Source organism: Thunnus thynnus, chromosome 8, assembly GCF_963924715.1.
Source record: "Thunnus thynnus chromosome 8, fThuThy2.1, whole genome shotgun sequence".
Lineage (NCBI taxonomy): Eukaryota > Metazoa > Chordata > Actinopteri > Scombriformes > Scombridae > Thunnus > Thunnus thynnus.
Genome location: NC_089524.1, coordinates 19,170,971 through 19,192,008, shown reverse-complemented (window position 1 = coordinate 19,192,008; position 21,038 = coordinate 19,170,971). Strand labels below are relative to the sequence as shown.

Sequence of the window (21,038 nt, the reverse complement as noted above, 5' to 3'; positions counted from 1 at the left end):
ATGGTAGTTTTCCTCTGTGCTGCTGCTGCTGATCATCCATCGTTGTGATATGTAAATGTGTGAAGAATCGTCGGCTGTGATTGGCTGGTGTCCAGAGCTCTGCTACAACTGATTGGCTGCTGTGAAGAGGTACGTAGGAGCGCGTGGAGAAGAGCACGAGCGTGTCACGCCCCATGCCTGCGTGTGTAGTGACGTAACACGTTGCCCGTTGAATATAAACTGGAGTGCCTCGCACTCACAGTCAATGGAGACCTAAAGAAAGAAACAACGGCTGAGAAAAACTTTAAATTTAATACTTTTTGAAGCGTTTTATTCGTCGGATTTTTAATCTCGCCTTCGATAAAAAAGTACTCTTGAGTATTTCTTCAGCTGACGTTCAGTAGAACTGCCGAGAACAGACGAAAGGATGAAATACATTATAGGAATTGGCGGGTAAGTTGTTTTAAATCAAACAGCTCGTTCTTTGCTAGCTTTTTAATGCATATATTAAATCTCTTTATATCTAAAATAACGAAGCGTTGAGTTGGTGAAATTAACAGAAAGTTGAGTGGAGTTACATAGTCAATATGAGACCCAAACAATCCCTCGTGTAACTGTTATGTTGTTGTTTGTGGATGTGTCGTCAGTCAAACAAGCGTTTAGATAAAGTTATTAGTTTTTGCCTTAATAACTAGCTTCTGGTTGATAGTTAACGTCCTTCTGACCACATGTTTTATCAGCAACCCGCCAGAAAGCGGTAACGTTAGAGGCGGACTGCTAAACCGGTTTAAAGCCATGTCCGGTGTGGCGGGACATTTGAAAATTCACCGCCAGACTGATTCAGAAAAGTGGAGGGAGAGTTAACATCAGTGTTGACACAAACTAAAAACAGTTCAAACTTATTAAACTACTTGTGTATAATTTTTTAAAATGAGGCAATGACATAATTATAGTTTATTTTAGCTGATTTATGAACATAACAATTTGTTTTATTAGGCGCCATGTGTTATACTAAAACGGTGCAGCTTTAAATTACACCATATTTTATTACATTTTGCAGAGTTTTAGCCATATGTAACATTTTTTGTCATGTCATGTGTATGAAATAAACTTACTAAATATAAAATATAAACAAAGGGCGCCACATAACTGCTGGTTTAAAATTTGCACATCTGATTTCTTTCAAATCAAAATAACTTAGTTTTAAACCATATTCTTAGCTGGCAAACATATTAGTGATGTCCATTGTGTCATTTTTTGCCCTTTTGTTTACAGAGTCACTAATGGTGGGAAAACCACCCTGACAAATAAGTTGATCAAGACGTTGCCCAACTGCTGTGTTGTGCACCAAGATGACTTTTTCAAGGTGAGCTTTAGCAAGTTGAAAGTGAATCAGGTTTATTTTTGATTGTCGTTTTCCTCCTTTTTTCCTTAAATGAACACTGCATGAGCATTGCATGTAAGCACAGTTGTGGTTATTGCCATGAGTAAATTTACTTCCCGCCCCCTCACTTTGTTCTCCGCAGTAGATATGGAAATGTCCTTGATGTCTATGCAGTAGTTCCTTTATCTGCTTATCTCCTCTTACCGCTTCAGTATTTTTCCACCCCCGCATCCCTTGAATACCTTTTTAGCAATTTTCCTTATATACAGATCCCTGATATAGCTGTCTAATGCACTTTGATTCAAACAGTCTTTCTAAAACAATCAAGTTTTCTAATATGGCCAGACATCCATTTTCTCCTTCTTCTCCATTAGAGCTTTTACATTATCTAATGTTTAACAACTCAAGCTCTGTACTTTTGTCTGTCACTCGGTTTATTTCGTGCTTTTCCTTCGTGGTGCATGTTTTCCTCTTTTCTTCTGTGTGTTTCACTCTGGCATGTGAGTGGGATCTGCAAGTGTTCAGATCGCTGTACGGTTGCAGCAATGTTTTATTGGTGACTGTTATTTCAGAAACCCGATCAGATAGAAGTCGGGGAGGACGGCTTTAGACAATGGGATGGTAAGACTTCACTGGAGACTGCCATATTGACTCATTGTTTACCTGATACACATACCCGACCCTTCAATGTAATACACCCCATCCAAAATTACATATCATAGCCTTTCAACACACACACCATTTTATTAACATTAAACTTATAATAACTTCCAGTAATCTGGAAAATCCAACATTCATTTTCCCTTTTTTTTACATTCTTGGTTTGTGTCCATTCTAATTTTCTATTTCTATCACCTTCCTTCTGCCAATCTTGCTCTACAGTGATCACAGCTCTGGATATGGAGGCCATGACCAACACGATAAAAGGCTGGATGGAGAACCCAGTCAAGTTCGCCCGTTCACACGGTGTCCCTCTGTCTTCTACCCCCGACGTGGCAAACTCTGATGAGCAGATCCACATCCTGATCGTCGAGGGCTTCCTGCTCTACAACTACTCGTAAGTTATCTTGATTCATAGGGTGCCAGTCTGAAGAAACTGCTCTTAATGGTTTGCTTTCCAGTTTATTTGAACTGTGTTTGGACATTTACTTATTTTGTGGAAGATCATGTGGTGCTTTTTATTAAAACTGGATCCAAATAGAGTAAGTAAGCCTTATATAATCCCTTTAATAACACTGAACCTCCAGCCACCACGTGAAGGGGAACGGCCATTTTGTTTCTTGTAAATTCTTAGAAATTCATGACAACAAACATTGGATGGGTGGTGTTATTCAAGTATCACATGATCATTTCACACGCTTACATTGGTACATACACATGGACTCCTGCAGGCAGATTTGGGAGGGTCCTGCAGTAAGAGATAAGGGTTTCAGCAGAAAGAGGCTGTCTTAGTTGTCCTTACAGCTGGCTGATGAGTACTTTGTGTGCTGGAGATGAATGTCAAGCACACTGCAGAGATGTAGATAAGAGGACTTGCATGACTGTACTTCTGTGTTTTTGGTGTAGCTGAAGACAAAACATCAGTTTCGACCTTGTCCACCCCTTTTTTCATCTCTCCTCTAGGGACCTGCTGGAAGTTTTTGACAAGTCCTATTACATCTCGATTCCCTACGAGGAGTGCAAGAGAAGGAGAAGGTGAGTGGACACAAACAGTGCAGTTATTTTGTTTGTTTTCTTTTTCCGTATACATTCTCAGACTCACCTTTGGTGTCATAGTTTTTCCCATTTTTCTGTTATGGCAAGTGCAAATTCTCAAACTTTGTTTTTATCATTTTCAGTACAAGACAATACACTGTACCAGACCCTCCCGGCCTGTTTGACGGCCACGTTTGGCCGATGTACCTTAAGCACAGAAGAGAGATGGAGAACAGCGGCTTGCATATCGGTATGTTACAGCTGAGATGCTTTATCCAGTTGGTTTTATGTAGGTGCAGATTTGTCAGATCAGGGTCTAAGTTCATTATTATATCATATTTATTTGGGAAATTCAGTGTAATCTGTTCTGGGGAAATGTTGACCATTTATTTTTTTTATTTTTTTTTATTTTTTATACATCTGATCAACTCATCAACTTTTTGTGTGTTGCAGAGTACCTGGATGGTTTGAAATCCAAAGAGCAGATCTACAACAAGGTGTATGAGGACATTCAGAACAGTCTGCTCAACCGTTTATAGGTGAGAAGGAAAGAAAACTCTCTGAAACATCTGTTATTCTGGCATGATTACTCACTTCCTTTTTGTGTTTTGTTGTTGGAGAGATGAAAAGTCATGTACTTAATAAAAAAAAGTAGATATTTCTTTGTGTATGAAATTATGTGCACAACACTGTCTAACATTATATTCTTCTGTTTTTTGCAGCAGGAAGACTCCTCTTCATCCCTGTACAGATTTTGTAAATAGTCCCGAGGATTCTTTTTTTATGACGTTTTTGTAATTTTATTCTTCTTTTTTTTGTAAATAGAACAAAGCAACATTAACTTATAATTGTCTTTTTATCATCTTCAGATGATCAATTTTTTGTTTTGGCCTAAAAGTGATTGCAGAACTGATTTACTATGTTACAGTTATGACTTGTGCTTGACTTCTTGTCTACCAATCGTTTACTTCTACAAATAAATACATTAGTTGCTGTTTGAGACACAGAACATCAAGCATCTTTGTGTTTTTTGCAGATTACATAATGTGAGTGTTGGATTTTGTGATCTTTGTTAAACTGAGCTACATTATTAGCTCACAGATTAGTAGTACCAAAAACATGTTGGTTTTATAATCTTAAATACTGATAACCTTAACTGTTACTGTATGCAGTGGTGTAAAACCAACATAAGCCACCATAGTTGGGTTTGAACTCACTGCAGCTGTTGAATTCATTTTATTTGACAGACAAAATAGTTGTTATCTAAACAGACAAATAGCTTTGAGACCGATTAAAATTAACAATTCTTTTGGATAATTAAAGCTGTAATGTGTCAACTACATTAATTAGAATTTATGTCAAGGATTATCAAAAATCTAAGTGGTTGCAAGATAATTAAGAAAATGGAAAAGGAAAAACATGATTTTTCTTCTAGTTTTTACTCATCTGGCCTCTAAAAACTTAAGTAGAGACCATTTTGGAGGCTAACATCACTCTGGTTACTGTATGTGACCTCGGAGGTCGTGAGTAGACATTGATTGGCTTTAAAGTGGCTCAAGCCAAAAAGATTGGTAACTTGTGCAGAGGGAGACCAGAGCCTGTTTTTGGACTATAGATGAAGAAACTGGGCCATTCTGGATTTCATGTAGCTCAGTTTCAACTGGACATGCTAAACTTGATCTAACTGGTGTTAAATTTAATAGTTTTAATGTCATTGTCTGGACACCGAGTCATTGATGGAAAGTAACTAAGTACATTTACTCAAATACTGTACCAGAGTACAATTCTGATTGATAGTATTTTAATTTTTTGCTGCTTTATACTTCCACTTCACTACATTTCAGAAGGAAATATTGTACTTTCTACTCCACTACATTTATCTGACATCTTTAGTTACTTTTCAGATGAGGATTTGACACAATGGATAATATAACAAACTTATAAAATACAAAATATTGTAAAAGATGAAACCAGTGTTTCCAACCTTTTTGGCTTTTGACATTTTACAAAAAGCCGTGTGTAGTCGGGCTCACGTTCATAAAGCTTCCTTGTACAAAGAGTTGCTCCTAGTAATGAAATTCTTAGAGAGTTCGTAGAATTACAGTTAAGACTAGATCCTGGTAAAGATAAAAATTATTCACAAAGCATCTTAGACCTTAAGAGAGCTCCTAAGGTGAAGAAAATGGCAGAAAAGACAAAGAGGAGGGAGAAACATTCCCCAAACGCTGAATGACAGTTTATGAAACACTGCAGATTAGATCATTCAGGGATAATGTTTGTGGTCGATCTCAATAGAGATACGCTCACATGTCCCATCCAATGACCCAATAACTATAATGCCAGAGATGAAAGTGATCACAACACGAAGATATTTGGCAGCTGGAAAAAAAGATTTACATGCCAACCAACACTGCTACTTATAAACTGACCAGCAATCACAGAAACTGATGAAAGCTGAGCCATTTCCACCTGTTAATATCAAATAGATAGAAGTACTATAATGACCAATATGGTAAATAAACATAAGAAAATAAATAACAACTATCAGCATGTGAACAGGCTACTGCACAAGCAGGCCTGTGTTTTCAAACATTTCATAAGCTACTTTTAAAGTTTGTTCATTACATACAATAGTATTTATAATTACACCATGTTTTAATAGGGACTAAATTCTATGATAAGGTCTATCGATTTCACTGTCCATTCTATGCCCATTATCACTAAGAGTGCCTTTCATTTTTCTTTTCCTTTTTTTTTGGATCAACCAATCACACCTTTTAAAAGAATGAATCATACGTAGCAACAGGGTCAACAACACCTCCTCACCAAGGTAAAAGTTGCTCACAGTTGCTCTGATAATTTTCCTAAATCACCCCTAAACGAGGACTTCTTGTTAGAAATTTTTAGGCTAAGTCAGGAGCTCTCCTGTTTGTGAATACGGCCACAGATGTCTATGAGCTCCACAAAATAGATTTTTCCCTCTAAACTTCTCACATTGTTTCATTTCAACCAAATATCAAAGATTAGAGAAAAAGTCCAAAAACTGAAAACAGTTTTGTGTATCAGAACTTTGTTTTTTCTTCTTTCCTCTTCCATTAATCATCTCACGACCCCTCAGATTTATCTGATGACCCTTTGGAGGGACCCAACCCCTAGGTTGGGAACCACTGGCCTAAACTAGCTAACTGTATATAAAGTAGTTCAAACTAGCTCCTCCTCCAGCAGCTACAACAGTAACATGCTGCTCTAACACTGATGCTTCAGTATTAATAATCTAATGTCATATATAATAAAAATGAGTCCTTTAATACTTTAAGTACATTTTACTGTTAATACTTATGTACTTTTACTTAAGTAGTTTTCATGCAGGACTTTTACCTGTAATGGAGTATTTTTATATTGCTGTATTGTTACTTTTACTTAAATAAAGGATTCTTCTTCCACCACTACAGAGGATATAAAACAATCCATATGAACTACATCCACATATTGTCGGAGCAGGAAAGGCTCTGTCGAACATCCATATCTGTCCCTGGGGTTTTTCAATATTAGCTCTGAAATAACTGACCTGCCTCGCCACAAGTAGATGCCTGAGTAGGTCACAGACTAACCATGAGATTTAGGCCATTAGCGCTGGATTTAAGGCGCATGAGGCCCCACGTCACGTGCTGATATCACCTATGTTTCCACATGTAAAAATAGGCCACAATAATTTCTCGTTTCCCCCCTGAGAGGGAATATAGTAGTAGCAGAGCAGTCAGTGTGAACTTCAGCTTATCATACCACTGCTAAATAAAGACCAAGGTCAGGTAGGTGCATGTATTTTAGGGAACCGCATTTCAAAAGTGGATTGAAAACCAACAGTTCTTTCATTAGTCGGCTTTCATGTGTGTTGGGGTTTTCCTCTCAGGTATGTGACTGCTCAGTGAGCCGGCAGAAGTTATTTGGGTCATTTTGAGTCCCAGTTGAGGAATAATAAAGTTAGAAATGATCAGACAGCAACAGTTAACTTCAGGAACCCGTCAGTGTTTTAAATGCTGGAAGAGCATCTGATGGTAACACTTTAAGTCCCCTAATTCAGCATTTATAAGCAGTATAGAAACAATTAAACATTTCATAACACTAATATAGGTGGCAGATATTTATTAATGTATAAACAGATTCAGTTAGTAGATAGTAAAACATTGTAAAAATGTAAAATATGTCTTCATAAGACAAATACTGTTCATTTTATTATAACTACATTGTGTTGTTATTGTGTGTCATAAACTATTAAAAGTATGAGCACATTTTCCTCTATGTGGAGAGCTAATCTTCCTCAGCCTCACATTCATAAAGGTTTCTGATAAACCCCATTAAACCCGTGTTTCATTAACACCTATTACAGTAACAACCGGTCTTTCAGCTCCTCAATGACATCAGCTGCAAGTGTACGTAATCTATCATGTGTGTGTCTTGTGGAAGTGAAGTGACAAGGTGATTGTTGTGACGCTCTAACAGGTGGATGTGGATGAAACCACACTGGCCTGGACTCCCAGTGCTAAAAATGACATCAGTGTGCGTGACGGCTGTGGAGGCATGCACTCAGGTGGATCTGTTCACCGAAGACAAACAAGAGAAAAGATGATAAGATTTCTGTTTCAAAGCACTTTCTACAAACATATCATCAAAATGTTTACAACAACAGATGCACATGTCAACTAATGCACATTTCACCACAAAAACAGTGGCCATGTTACCCTTGAGCTGCCTTATGGTGAAAACAAATCCAGTCTAGACATTTTCCTGGACAAACCTGACCTCATTACTCCACAGCTCAGGTGAACCATGTGACTGAAACATGTCCGTCACCAGTGGGGCCTTTCTGACGTCAGTTATATATCAGGTACACACACACACAATTCTGCCCAGCATGTTGAGGCTAAATACACGTCATGGAGAGATGAACTATCAAGGTTACGCTGAGCATGTAGACTGCTTTCTGTTTTTAATGATGTATGTATGCACATACAGTACATTATTGTGTTAGTTTGTGTGCATGTCAGGAATCAAACCATCCTTACTTTTATCTCTTAAATGCCTTTTTGGAATAGAGGACTGTGATGAATGGCTTCTTCACATGGTTACAATAATTTAACATGTGCATGAGGTCAATCAACGTTGCTCTGAAACATTACATAATGGTTTGGATGAAATGTCACAGCACAATGTACAAATTGCTTTCCACCACATCTCATGGCCTTCCTCAGCAAATGGAGACGTGGTTGTTGGAGTTTGATGTGGTTGAAAGCTGCAGAAACAAAAAGGTAAATTGGATTTTTGTCAAGCTGTTTACAAGGTCAAAAAATTTACCTTCAGTCTTTTAGTTGAGTTTATATTGAAGTTTTAAATTTGGATAAATGAGTAAGTGACATTTGAATTGGATTCACAATTGGATTCTAAACTTGCGTCATGGGACACTGAGGTTTATTACCTGCATGGAAAAACTGTCACTCACTGTTGTCACATTTAAACTTTAGTTTATCATCCACATGTTCACATTCAGAACCAGAGGTGGAATGTCACCACTGGGGATTAAGAGTTTACATACCAAACTTATGACCCATTCATGAAATATTGTCACCAATGTTGGTACGAGGTAACAAAGCAAACAGGAGGAGGATCCAAATGCAGACACCAGTGCAGGACAGGTTGAATGAAAGAGGCTTTAATAAGTGAATGCTGAAAAAACAGGTTAACAGGTCAGCAATGAAAAGGTAGTCCAAACAGGCAAACGAGTCCAGAGGGCAAAGCGGGCAGGTCAGAACCACTTGGAGGTAAAGGCAGGAACAGGAGGCTGGAACGCAAGTATACAACAAAGCAACATTGGTGATCTGGTGGCAAATGGACCAATATTTAAGCTTCTGGGACTTGTGAGGTAATGAGCAGCAGGTGAAGATAACTGGGGAGTGGCAACAGGTGAGCAGGTAGGTGTTGGAATAAGGCAAGAAAGTCCAGGAGCATCTGGTGGACAGGAATGAGATCTGCAAAAAGGGTTGCAGATTTGAGGAAAGTAAAATAAGGCAAAACAAGTTTTGGAAAATGAATAGACTTCAGTGGAAGTATTTCATTTTGTTTTCAGCATGTCTCTGCCCTCTGAGACTCTGTCTGTCCAACAAGATCAACACTTGACAACCAGATACAACAGAAGATATCTTTCAACGTAACAGTCTTTTTAGTGCCAAAGTCCCTCTTTTTGTTACTATACTTCCACCACAGCTCAGCAGGAAAACACTGATGCTAAAAAGACTAAAAATGTGGCAGATATCCACTTGATATGACTAACTCAGACTGCTGAAGCCTCATATAAGCTTCAGAAAAACTTTTATATGCGTTTTTGTGACTGTGTGGACACACTGTGGATTTTGTTCCCCATCACTTACATTGAAAGCGCATTTGAATGATCTTTTAATATCTAGTATGAACAGGAGGAATGATAACAGCGAGGAAAACCTCTTTCACTGTTCATATGAGCTGACCTGACTGTTGTTTTAAGACAGACTTGAACAGTTGTGAGCCTATCCTTAAAGTACAGTACGTGAGTCAGTGCGTTTTCATGCACATTACTATCCAGGTTATGATCCAGTATTTTGGGGCATCATGGTTTCATGTTACACATGTAAACACTTTTTCTTGGTTTCAGAAACCTGGATTTGGATTTTTTTTTTTTAAATTTTGGCTTTGAGAAACCTGGATATGCTAGCTGGATTAGTCTGATAGAAACCAGGATACTGCAGCATGTAAACACTTCATCCAGGTTTCTGGTCATTTTCTGCCATATTTGTAGGTGCATCATCAACTCAAGTTTCATAGTAGTTAGTTAGTAAAACAAGTAATATGATGGGAAATGATGTAATGACAGTCAACACACTGAAATAAAGGGAAAGCTGTTGAAGCTGTTATGTATTCAGGTTTCAGGAATATGAATAACCAACTTTCTCATGTTCCATGTAAACGCCACATCCTTCATATGATCCAAACCAGGATAAGACTCAAAACCAGAATATTCGTGCACATGTAAACTGACTCGATGTATTTTTATTACATCTCATCTGGTAATTTTTCACAAACAGACCTCCAGTAAAATAGTTCTGCCTCTTTAACCTCCAAAGCGGTTTTTAAGGAAACTAAAGCCAGTGTTCATTGATGGTATCAGGTCCCGCATGTGTGACGTTAGAGCCAGAGGAGGTGGTGGTTTAAATCATGTGTGTCAACAAGTTAGGAGACGGAGGTGTGGCACCGACTGAGAAACCTTAAGTGCTTACACTGAGAGACCAGCAGACATACTGAAGGAATGACAGTCATCCAGTTAAAGCTTGTCTGAGCCAACTAGACCTGGCCTGCCTGGACCCCGTGATCAAACACACACACACACACACACACACACACACACACACGCACTTCCCTACTCCTGTTTCTCACACTCACTCATGGATTTATACTCACACAGATTGCTGAAAGGCTCTGAGTGCCTGCCACAGTGTGTGGGTATATTTAGCGAGAGGTTCTTGTGGTGTTGCTGCAGGAGCAGATATGAGAGGTTTAATACACCCTGACCTCCTCTAATCCTCATTGTGCTGGCCGTATTCGTCACTATGCCCTCGGGACTGGCACTATGCTCCTGACCACCAGTCTGCCTGCACGTCCCTACAGACACAAATGCTGTTGCAGAGGATGAGTGGAGCAAAAGAGGGTGAAGGGTGATTCCTTCTCACTCACTGTAAGACAATCTGCAGCGTCTTTATTATGTGTGCAAACAGTGAAAGTGAAGGTGGAGACAACTTCATGGAAATCTACCACAAAAGCCTGACAGTTGCTGTTTGCTGTGGGATACAAGAATGAGATCTGCAAAAAAAAAGTTTGCAGATTTTATCAAAATACAATAAGACAATAAAAGTTTTGGAAAATTAATAGACCTCAATGGAAGTATTTGATTTTGTTTTCAGCATGTTTCTGCCCTCCGACACTCTGTCTGTCCTAAAAGATCAACATTTTCATCCTGATACAACAGTAATGTCAGTGGTGCCTTTACTGACCTGTCACCCAGTAAGATTATGAGTAATAAATAAACAACTGTCATGTCTCACCACCAAACATGACTCAGAGTCTTTACATTTCAACAATCAAGACCTTGAAAAGTCTGTAGAGGAGATATCATGATGGAAAAACACCAACCAACAACCCAGATCCAGGCATTATCTTCATGTTACTGCTTTACAACATTAGCTACGTTATTGTTATTGTATTTATTTATCCATTTATACCAGATTTAGCTTCAAGCTAATTTTCATCTGCAGTCCCTTACAATTAAAACATCTAACAGCACAATAACAAACAGCACAAAGCAAAAAACACACAGGACACACTACACAAAATACAAAGCCACACACAACAGCACATCACCTACACCCACAATGTCAACCGGGAATCAACAATGCAAGCATGTCAAACCAAAAACCAAAGATTATTTTGAGAAGACAATGAGATCAAATCCAGACTCAGTGGATTTAATCTCATGGTCTTCTCAAATAAAATAAAATAAAATCAATCAAATAATTTGTTATTATAAATCCAAAGTGGATCCCTTTAAATCAGGAGCTCATACAGTCCAATTGTATAAACAAAACATGGGATTCATACAGTTTAAATATCCCAAACTAGACTGATGTTAGACCCAAACTGGATGGTTAGATATGTCTACTATAAGATGTAAAGAGCTCCCTGATATGTCACATATATTACACATACCGTATACATTTGGAAACAAGTTTAAAAAGAGTTTAGGTCGCATATGAATATGTAATTTCTAGCAGACAGTGTTGCATATAAGCCATGAAGGATGTGAAGGCCTTTAAACATGCAGCAGTGATAAAGGGCTATAAATATAAATTTAACCTGGGTTTGAAGAGTGTCACACAGCCTATGTTAAGACATGACGTGCAGACATCTTTGGGGAGATAAGACTGGTATTGTGTATCTTAATTACAAGTTCACACAGGTTTTACCCTTCAGAGAATCATGAATACAAGTTATTTTTAACTACAGCGAGAAGTTTATCAGTTTATCTTTAATTCTAAATTACTGAGCAGAACTTTCTAGTCACTTCTCATCTTTGTCGTATCTCTATTCATATTCAGAGCTGTAGAAAAACGAGCTGTGACGTGGTGACACCTGCAAAAGTCACGAGTCCTTGGTAAAAAAATAGCTCTGACTTTCTGTGAGCCTTCATTGCCATCATGTGGTGAATAAGTCGACCTTGCTTCAGTGTGTTTATGAAGCAGGTTGAATGGAGGCCAGGATGGTCCTATACTGTATGTTACCGACACCACCTACTGTATCTGTAGTGTATGAGCCAAGATATTGATATTAACGTGGCCTCATTTCTTTCCAGAATACATTGCTCATTGTGCCTCCCATCTGGTGATGATGCACTTCCAGTTTATATAAAAACAGAGGCCACACTGAAGTGCACTTCTATGCGTATTTTCTATTGAAGAATAACCTGTAAATGTAATCATGCCTTTAAGGAATCACGTATAACCACTAGAACTATGATTGTTGAATTAAATAAGCGTCAGGACGCACTGAGTGTCATAAAGGAACATTTGAAACAATCTCATGGTGGTGAAAAGGCCGCTATTTTTCACCTTGAGGATTTAATTTTAGTCAGTTGAGTTTCTGGTGTGAAGCCCATCCCGTTAATGGTGGTGAAATGGTTAAATTGTGACAAGACAGAGTGAGTGCTGCTCCTTGCTCTACTTGGGAGGATAAAAGCATTTTTTTTCTGCGAGAAACTCACATTACAGACACTTGAAGACGTCTCAACACAAACTCTCTCTGTCTTGATGCTGTGCGTAACTGCGTGACGGAGTCAAGTGTTCAAAACAGCAACTCATCACCCAGATCAAATTCACATGTTCATCGTTAATGGTCTCAGGAGCCTCTCTGGAACCCTTCAGATAAAGAAAACAACAATTTGAGCAATGGAGAAGTTTGCGTTTTTATTAATTTGCCTTCTTGATGTTCTGGTGTGTTTTGGTACCGGACAGCAACATTTACGCACACGTGAGGGACCGTGGAGACACCGGATTCAGTGGGAGAATAACGGTCAGGTGTACAGTTTACTGAGCACGGGGACTCAATATCGCTCACCCACGCAGACCAGAAGACGCCCTCAGCTCTTATTGACAACAAAAAACCATTTTAACCGACCTCACCCTCCTGTTGCGCTCAGTAGATCCACAAGAACCAGATCTGGAGACCTCGAGGAGGCAGCCGGAGTTCACTCCAAAAGAAACGACCTCAGACAAATGGATGCGTTGTCTCTTGGTGCTGAAGCAGGTCAGTATTTGCTCCCCTCTGGACGACCCGGGACACACAATCAGTCCCCACCGCGAACCGCAACCACTGCAGATACTGTCGCCAGCGCCCCCGCTTCCCCCACCATGCAGGAGTTCTCCGGCAGCGGAATCCCAAGAGGAGGCCGGAGCACACCTGGAGATGTCACTGGAGCACAACAAACCACTGAGGCACCGGTAAGATCTCCGGACTTTACGCACGGCGGAGGCGGCCGGACAAGACCAGAGAACTGGGATTCAACACCCCGGTCACCTGCCACAACTGGATTGGTCACCATGGCCGAGGATGCGGGGAATGGACGTCCCATCCCGCAGCAAACCAGTTTGGGAGACGCTCGCAGCCCTTACAGAGCGAACTCATTAACCAGAGCCACACCAAGGACAAATCCCACAGCGCTGTCCAGTAACGCGGTAGAAGTACACTTTCCTCGTCCAAGGCCGGATACAACATGGACGGAGACGAGTGACCCACGGAATCCACATAGTATTCATCACAGGAACTCAGTTTTCTATGAAGTTTACCCGCCCGACCGCAGGAACAGGGTCCCTTCGCGCCCTCCGCCAGGGACTGGCTACGGCACCAGGTTCTTCCACAATGGTACGGCAGACAAGAGAGATTAAAACTTGAGCTAAAGTGTAACTTAAATTAAAGTGTATGAAAAGTAGTCAGCCTAACACAAAAAGTTTGGACGTTATAAAAAATATTTCTTAATTGTTAACACCCTAAACCATCTGAATAATCTAAATAATCAGCACGCCTCATCAATCACGACTCGTTTATAGTTGAAACGCTGCGTAAAGCTACATACCAGATGCCCTGTGCCCGTTTTCATGTTCAAAATTTAATTCTCTTTTTTTCTAACACACATTTAAATGCATTTTTAATGATAGTGAGAGTTAATGCTCCCCTCTGACAAAAGTAATGTCTCATTTATGAGAAGCTCTGAGCAAAATTTAAATTAAATGTTTGATTGATAGACTGGGAACAAGTCATTAGTAGTTAGTCAGCAGTGGTGGGGAAATTATCTCTATAATTTATGGCAGTGTAAGTATCCAAGTTCTCTATTCAATAATCTGTTCAAGTAGATGCATATTATACATGTTTGATATCAAAAGCACTCATGTATCTAAAGTAAAATTAGGGTTGTTTTTATTAATTATCTTTTAGTATTATTTTCTACATTTGTGTATCAAATCAGGAGATAGATGTAGATCTCTTACTATAGATACAGGTAAGATACATGTTCTGATGATAACAATGATACATTTCTGTTGATTATACCACATTTTTATGTTTAATACTCCCATTTCAGTGGAGAGTAGAACTGAAAAGCTTCCACCTCTTCTCCACTGTAGATTAAAGACTCATTTAACTGATTAAAACCCAAATTTTACAAAACTTTTAACCAAAAATAAATGACCCTACATTTATGACTGAGTCCTTTTGTGTATGAACCTTGTTGATTGATCTTTTCTGCAGGTCTCCCAGACCTGGTTCCTGACCCTTACTACATCCAGGCTGCCTCTTACATCCAGAGAGCGCAGATGTACTCACTCCGCTGTGCGGGTGAGGAGAACTGTCTGTCCAGGTGCACTTTTTTTATTTATCATTACACTGCATAAATCTGCCAGTCAAGTAGGACTAATTAATTAATCAGAAAATATTTCTGTAAGTAAATAATTTAATCTTTCCTCTTATACAGTGCACTTTGTCTTTGGTATGAGTGAAATTTTATAACTCAGCAGCTCCTCTAGACCAGTAGCTCTCAACCTTTTGGTGTCAAGGACCCCAAATTGATACACATCAGGCAGTGGACCCGTCTTTAATAGTCTTTAATAAATGTAGTCTTAGGGATCCCCATCTGATAAGATTTAATTATTCCATAACTGTCTAGACTGTAGATTGGCAGGTTAACAGTGAAACCTATGAACAGAACTGTCATTCTTATACATTCTCTCATTGGACTAACTTCTAGTCAATGAAATAATAGTTAAATATTCCCCATTTCTCTGTGGACCCCCTGGAAACCCCTCAAGGACCCCTGGGGGTCCCTGGACCCAAGGTTGAGACCCGCTGATCTAGACAACTTTAAACACAAAAATCAATGGGGTACACATGTGTAAATAAAGAAAAAATATAATGATAACTGTTGAGGATTCCTTTGAGGTTGCCACATTAGGATGTGTGCTGGCCTGAGTCCTGTTTGGAAGTTACAGTTGAGTGACAGAGCCGCTGGACTCAAACCTGGCAACCGCTTGAGGTTCTCTCCTCTGATCTGAGCAACCACTTTGCCAAGTAAAATAAGCTTTGAAATGAAAAGCAAAGGATTCCGTAGGTGAATGCAAAAACCTCCTGAGGCAAGACCAGAAACCACCTCTGTCACTTCAACAGTAAATCATAAAATTATGTCACCTGGTCAGTGAGAAGAAGATGAGGTTCAGTGTGCATAAAATATGAAGAATATGTTAATTATAATGTAACATAAAGATGCCACAAACAAATAATGATACTAGAGAGTCACAGCTATAAACTCTTTTATAGGTTTTCTCTCTGTCAGCTCATAGTAAAGATGCTTAAGTTAAACTTGACTGTCGTTTCTCTTCCCTCCAGGTCTGCATACCATCCAAGTGTGAGAGATCTGGACTACAGAGTCCTGCTGCGGTTCCCACAGCGTGTCAAGAACCAAGGAACAGCAGACTTCCTTCCAGTGAAGCCCAGACATGAGTGGGAATGGCACAGCTGTCATCAGTGAGTTCACTGTTACATACATATATATAAACACACCACACAGTCCCTGTACAGCATTGTACAACAGACAGGTGATCATAATTCATGTAGTTTAATCATTTAGTTTTGTCCAGTGTTCGTCTACTTTTGCTTATTATTCTTTGTTTTATTAGGATCCATATTAGCAGTCAGTCCTCACAAAGAGAAATCAAATATAAAGCAAAGTCAAAATGTGAATAAAATAATAAAGTGAAAACAAATCTGCAAGGAAATCAAACATTTACACACAGCAATGAGAAACACTAACTCACACTACAGTTTTGTTGACAGTCTTTCACTTATTAGTTAACTCTTCAGTGTCTTTTTTTAATCATATTTATCAATCGCGAGCCTGAGCTTGTGGTAGCTTATTCCACTTGAATATGTCTCTTACATTGAGTCACTGCTCGTCACCTTTCCAGTGAAATAAGTATGGCTGTCTTTAATCCTTCCTTAATCCACCTGCAAATAATGAAAGATATTTAGGAGATAAATAATTTCTGAAGAACTCATCCTATATTTTATTATCGAAGAGTCTGTCAAACATCCCTGCTTTGTGTATTTTGTTGGTACTGATGAGTATATGATGATTATATATATATTTCTTTCTTCTCTCTGTCCTCAGGCACTACCACAGTATGGAGGCTTTTAGTAACTATGACCTGCTGGACGTCTCCACTGGACAGAAGGTGGCTGAGGGACACAAGGCCAGTTTCTGTCTGGAGGACACGTCATGTGACCCGGGGGTACGACGGCGCTTCGCCTGCACTGCCCACACACAGGTTTGTCTGTTTGGTTTATTTATGTCCTTTGAACCAACCAACCGTCCTTCCATGTTTGTTTGGTTGTTTGATTTGTTAAATGTGGAATGAATTTATGCCATGGATACATTTTAAATACAGATTCATTCTTTAAGTCATCAGATGATAAAATTGGCTTTTCCTCAGGGGCTTGGTCCTGGTTGCTACGATACGTATCATGCCAACATCGACTGTCAGTGGATTGACATCACTGACGTACCGCCAGGAAACTACATACTCAAGGTGGGAGTTTAGAGCTGATTAATGAATCAGACAAGATATATAAGCAGCTGATTAATGATGAGACAACAGCACTTTTTCATACAACTGAAGTCAAATTGAATTTAAAAGAACTGAGTAGCAATGAGCAACGCTGCAATTTATTTATTTAGACTCATGTCTTTTCCATATTTCTCAGGTGACAGTGAACCCCTCTCAGCTTGTCCAGGAGTCAGATTTCTCCAATAATGAGGTGCGGTGCGACATTAGATACACAGGAAGCTACGTACAAGCAAGAAACTGCAGGATCCATGTGTAAGTCGAACTCATTAGTCGTATCACTCCTTAAAAACTGAGATCAGAAACAAAAAGAAGAGCTCATCACTGATGTTTGTTCTTTGTTTCACAGAAGCTGACCTGACCGAAGAGAATAAATAAGTCAATCATTTCTTGCTAACTGCAGCTAAATGAATCCTTTTGTATTTATGATATATTGTAGCTACAGCCAGGCTGGACTAGATGTTAAGTTATCTTAAGTTATCAATGGATTTTTAAGCAATGCATGGCTGTACTATTGGCTGTATGTGTGCTGTAACCTTGAGGAAAACTTGTCATCATGAATAACAATGTAAAAAAAAAGAGTCTTAAACAAGCTGTTTTAAATCCCTTCAATCAAATTGCACAAATGAAATGGTGCTTATTTCACAGAAAACTGTGGCGCTCTTCTCCCCTGAAATTTATTTGCATTTTGCCTTGGCAGAGAAAATATACCTACTTTTGACAAAATATGTATCAAAGTGAACAATGTATGACGCCTTTTAAAATATAAAGAACAGATACTCATGTATGTGTTTCTTGTAATGTTGCATGCATGATTTAATGCATTTTTACATATTACCCGAGCACAAATTTATAGTCTGTTCTTTTACATTTAAGTGAAAGTGTATTTGAATGTTCTGAATTTTTATTATATTTTTTAATAAAGGAGTTTTTGAATTTCTGGAAACAAAAGAACCATTGAAGACTGTTTCTTAGCTTTTTCTCTTAACATCCTCGTGATCAAAAATGATGTGGTAACGTGAGCAAATATTTAACAACATGAAGTCATTCCACACAGTCTGCCTGTTTTATATATATATGTACGAACTGAGCTGAGGGCCATAAGTGTGCCGAGTGGTAAATTTCTTAAATGCTTTTGGAATAACACACCTCGGAGAAATATCTGAAAGGATTCCACTTAGCAAAAGAAACACGGCTTCACACCAGGAGCCTGTTGCTGTGCGTGTCTGTCATGTTGTGTTACAGGAGGTGAGTGAGAAAACATTTATTCACCTGGCAATAACTCCGTGTGAGGTGTCGAGGAATGTCTCGCTCTGTTTGCACTTTGTCACCAGATTTATTAAGAACACTGTCTGACTGGTGAGTGGAAATGTATAAATAATCACCACAACTATTCTTAACACAAGTCATGCTTTTTGCTCTTTTTTTAACAGAAGTCTTTCCAGTCCAGCACAAATATACGACCGCATAGTCTTATAATGTCAAATTTATAGCATAAAGGTAAGAAGTTTTAAGGCTTTGGACTCTCGCTTCTTACTTTTCTCTTACTCTGTATAAGACGATAGCTCCCATCATTCTGTATGAAACTGAGAAACGCTTCTATTCGAGTTAACTTTTGTCGTTGACGAGGTGGAAATAAAACAATTTGACCTGAGAGATCTGTGGCTCAACAGGAACCTTTTTTGTGGTCTTTCCACTTCATGAAGTGGAAGATAATCGGCAACTTTCATGCACGACACAACAAAGAAACAATTTCAGGATGTTTATGAGATGAAAACGCAGGGAGGTGGAAGCTGAAGTCATGGAGCTTGTTCTCTCAAACACTTTAAAGCATCTATTACTGTTCTTGACTTTCTCAACTGACTCACTTAACTACAGATATGTAGGCAGCATGAACTGTGGGTTTCTCAGTTGCTGTGTAAGTTTGTGCTTGTTTGCTGGGAAAGGTTCTTAGTGTTGATGATTTACACCTCTTATTTCACATAAATTAGAGACGGAAGGAGCGTTGAACAAATTGTCAAAGGTTTCGAGGCTGTAAAAGATGTGAAAGTGTCAGAGATGAGGAAAAATCTCTCTTAAACACATACACCACATAAATCCACATCACACTGGGCTTGAACCCATTTCAAAAAAACCCCAGATTTCACTCATCCTCTTATCCAAACATGGCTTTTCTGTCGAGCCCAAACCATCTTTGGTCAGAGAGCCCTCGAGGTGAGCCACTGATGTGAATTTGAGTGTGACAGAGGGTCAGGGCAGAGCCTCCTCCGCCGCTCCAGGTGCTGTTTGCTCAGGGCAGGCCGACGTGCTAAGCCTGCAGGGCGTGCAGGATGGGCAGAGCTGCACCCGCTGGAGATGGCAGGGAGGAGAGAAATTCCACAGATCTGCAGATGGCCAGGAAAACCTGACTGCAAACTGCTGACATAAGCAGCACCCCGTCTAAACCATCCTTATCTTGAGCTCAGTGTCTGTGAGGCTGTGCCCAGAGGCCTGAATGAGACTCCCAGTCAACAAGTGTCAGAGCCAACAGGCGAGACTGCAGTGACACATGATGGCGGTCAGTTTGTTCCTCGTCCTGCACAACTGTCAATACTGACCCGTTAAACCTTTATTCTCCTGATGTTCCACTTAAATTTGCCTTTGAATAGATTTTTTTATACATCTTCTCACATAGTAATCCAATTATTCTGTATCTGCTTGTTTTACCACTTCACCTAAACTATATTACAATTATATTAAAGCTGCATTCATGGACTTTGTGGCTATTTGGGGGCAGCGGAACAAACTGAAAACACAATATTGACATAATATCACCTTATAAAGTTACTATAATGATTATGTTAACAAAAAAAATCTGTTTACACATCCAGCAGGCACAGTGTGACATTAACATTCATTTGGAGTCATGTTTATGTCCATGTGGAGAATGTCAGTCCAATATTAACTCTACTTTTTAGCTCTGTTTTGGTCTCCACCACCTCCTGAGGGAAATATCTGCTCTTTAGTGGTGAAATGCACCACTGTGTTCACCAGCTAGTTGCTAATTTTGTCTGTCTGTTTGCTTGCTGCTAGACAAATAGTGCACCATGGGTTTTTATAGCTTTTTCACTGCTCTCCTCAGAGTCTGTAAACGGGGTTGATGAGAGTTTGTGGGCTGGAAAATCAAAACAGTTCGCTTAAACAGGTTAAAATGTGTCGTAGAGCTGAGGGGAACTGCACAGTCGAGAGTGTGTGGGTTTCTCACTATGAGTGACCTTTTTCACCTACACATCGTCATTTGATCCATTGTTAATATAAAAATATTGATACTGTAAGGTTTATTTTGTACTGTATGTTGGTTATAGCATTTCATGGCATTTTAGACATTTTTTGTGTCAAATATTTTACTTTATGCATTTTATATCAGTGGAAACTTTAATTTATGGTCTTGCTGAAGAGTCACTGGGGATGAGGAGGTTAATCCAACTCAGACAGTGTAATAAACATTATGCCTGTGTTGATATAAATCAGCATTGTTTCAGGTAGGTATGAACTCTGCTCTTAATATCAGTTCAATCATCATTTCTCATCTGTGACAAATCATTCAACTGCATGAAGCTAATGTGCTGATCAGCTAGGTACAGAGGAATTTTGAGTCGATGGAGACAGATTGGAAAGTTGTTTTTCCACCCACAGAGCTAATTTAACTCTGTAGCAGCTGTTCAAATCTATTAAAAGCATTAAATTTACTCTGGTGT

At 39.2% G+C, this 21,038-nt stretch overlaps 2 protein-coding genes across 4 annotated transcripts; both read left to right on the top strand.

Moving 5' to 3' along the window:
* The first annotated feature begins 224 nt into the window (after positions 1-224).
* On the top strand, positions 225-4,067 carry mibp (muscle-specific beta 1 integrin binding protein). Of its 3 annotated transcripts, none has more exons than XM_067596955.1 (8): positions 225-432; positions 1,255-1,345; positions 1,936-1,984; positions 2,246-2,420; positions 2,987-3,058; positions 3,202-3,308; positions 3,512-3,597; positions 3,784-4,067. In XM_067596955.1, exons 1-7 carry the CDS (start codon positions 407-409, stop codon positions 3,595-3,597), a joined length of 606 nt encoding a protein of 201 aa, XP_067453056.1. In that variant the 5' UTR covers positions 225-406; the 3' UTR covers positions 3,784-4,067. The 3 variants fall into 3 exon arrangements, with proteins under 3 accessions (XP_067453056.1, XP_067453055.1, XP_067453057.1); XM_067596954.1 differs by having other exon boundaries at positions 226-432; positions 3,781-4,067; XM_067596956.1 differs by lacking the exon at positions 1,936-1,984 and having other exon boundaries at positions 228-432; positions 3,781-4,067.
* An 8,298-nt stretch (positions 4,068-12,365) lies between these two features.
* Positions 12,366-18,223, top strand: loxl5a (lysyl oxidase-like 5a). The gene is made up of 7 exons (XM_067596953.1): positions 12,366-14,053; positions 14,936-15,044; positions 16,067-16,204; positions 16,848-17,004; positions 17,170-17,265; positions 17,441-17,556; positions 17,651-18,223. The coding sequence occupies exons 1-7, from the start codon at positions 13,081-13,083 to the stop codon at positions 17,655-17,657; spliced, it is 1,596 nt and encodes a 531-aa protein (XP_067453054.1). The 5' UTR covers positions 12,366-13,080; the 3' UTR covers positions 17,658-18,223.
* The last annotated feature ends 2,815 nt before the right edge of the window (positions 18,224-21,038 follow it).

Coding starts and splice junctions, on each gene's coding strand:
- loxl5a (XM_067596953.1), top strand. CDS start 13,081: ATGGAGAAGTTTGCGTTTTTATTAATTTGCCTTCTTGATGTTCTGGTG. Junction 14,054..14,935: donor CACCAGGTTCTTCCACAATG/GTACGGCAGACA, acceptor TCTTTTCTGCAG/GTCTCCCAGACCTGGTTCCT. Junction 17,005..17,169: donor CCTGCACTGCCCACACACAG/GTTTGTCTGTTT, acceptor GCTTTTCCTCAG/GGGCTTGGTCCTGGTTGCTA.
- mibp (XM_067596955.1), top strand. CDS start 407: ATGAAATACATTATAGGAATTGGCGG. Junction 433..1,254: donor TACATTATAGGAATTGGCGG/GTAAGTTGTTTT, acceptor TTTTGTTTACAG/AGTCACTAATGGTGGGAAAA. Junction 1,985..2,245: donor CGGCTTTAGACAATGGGATG/GTAAGACTTCAC, acceptor CTTGCTCTACAG/TGATCACAGCTCTGGATATG.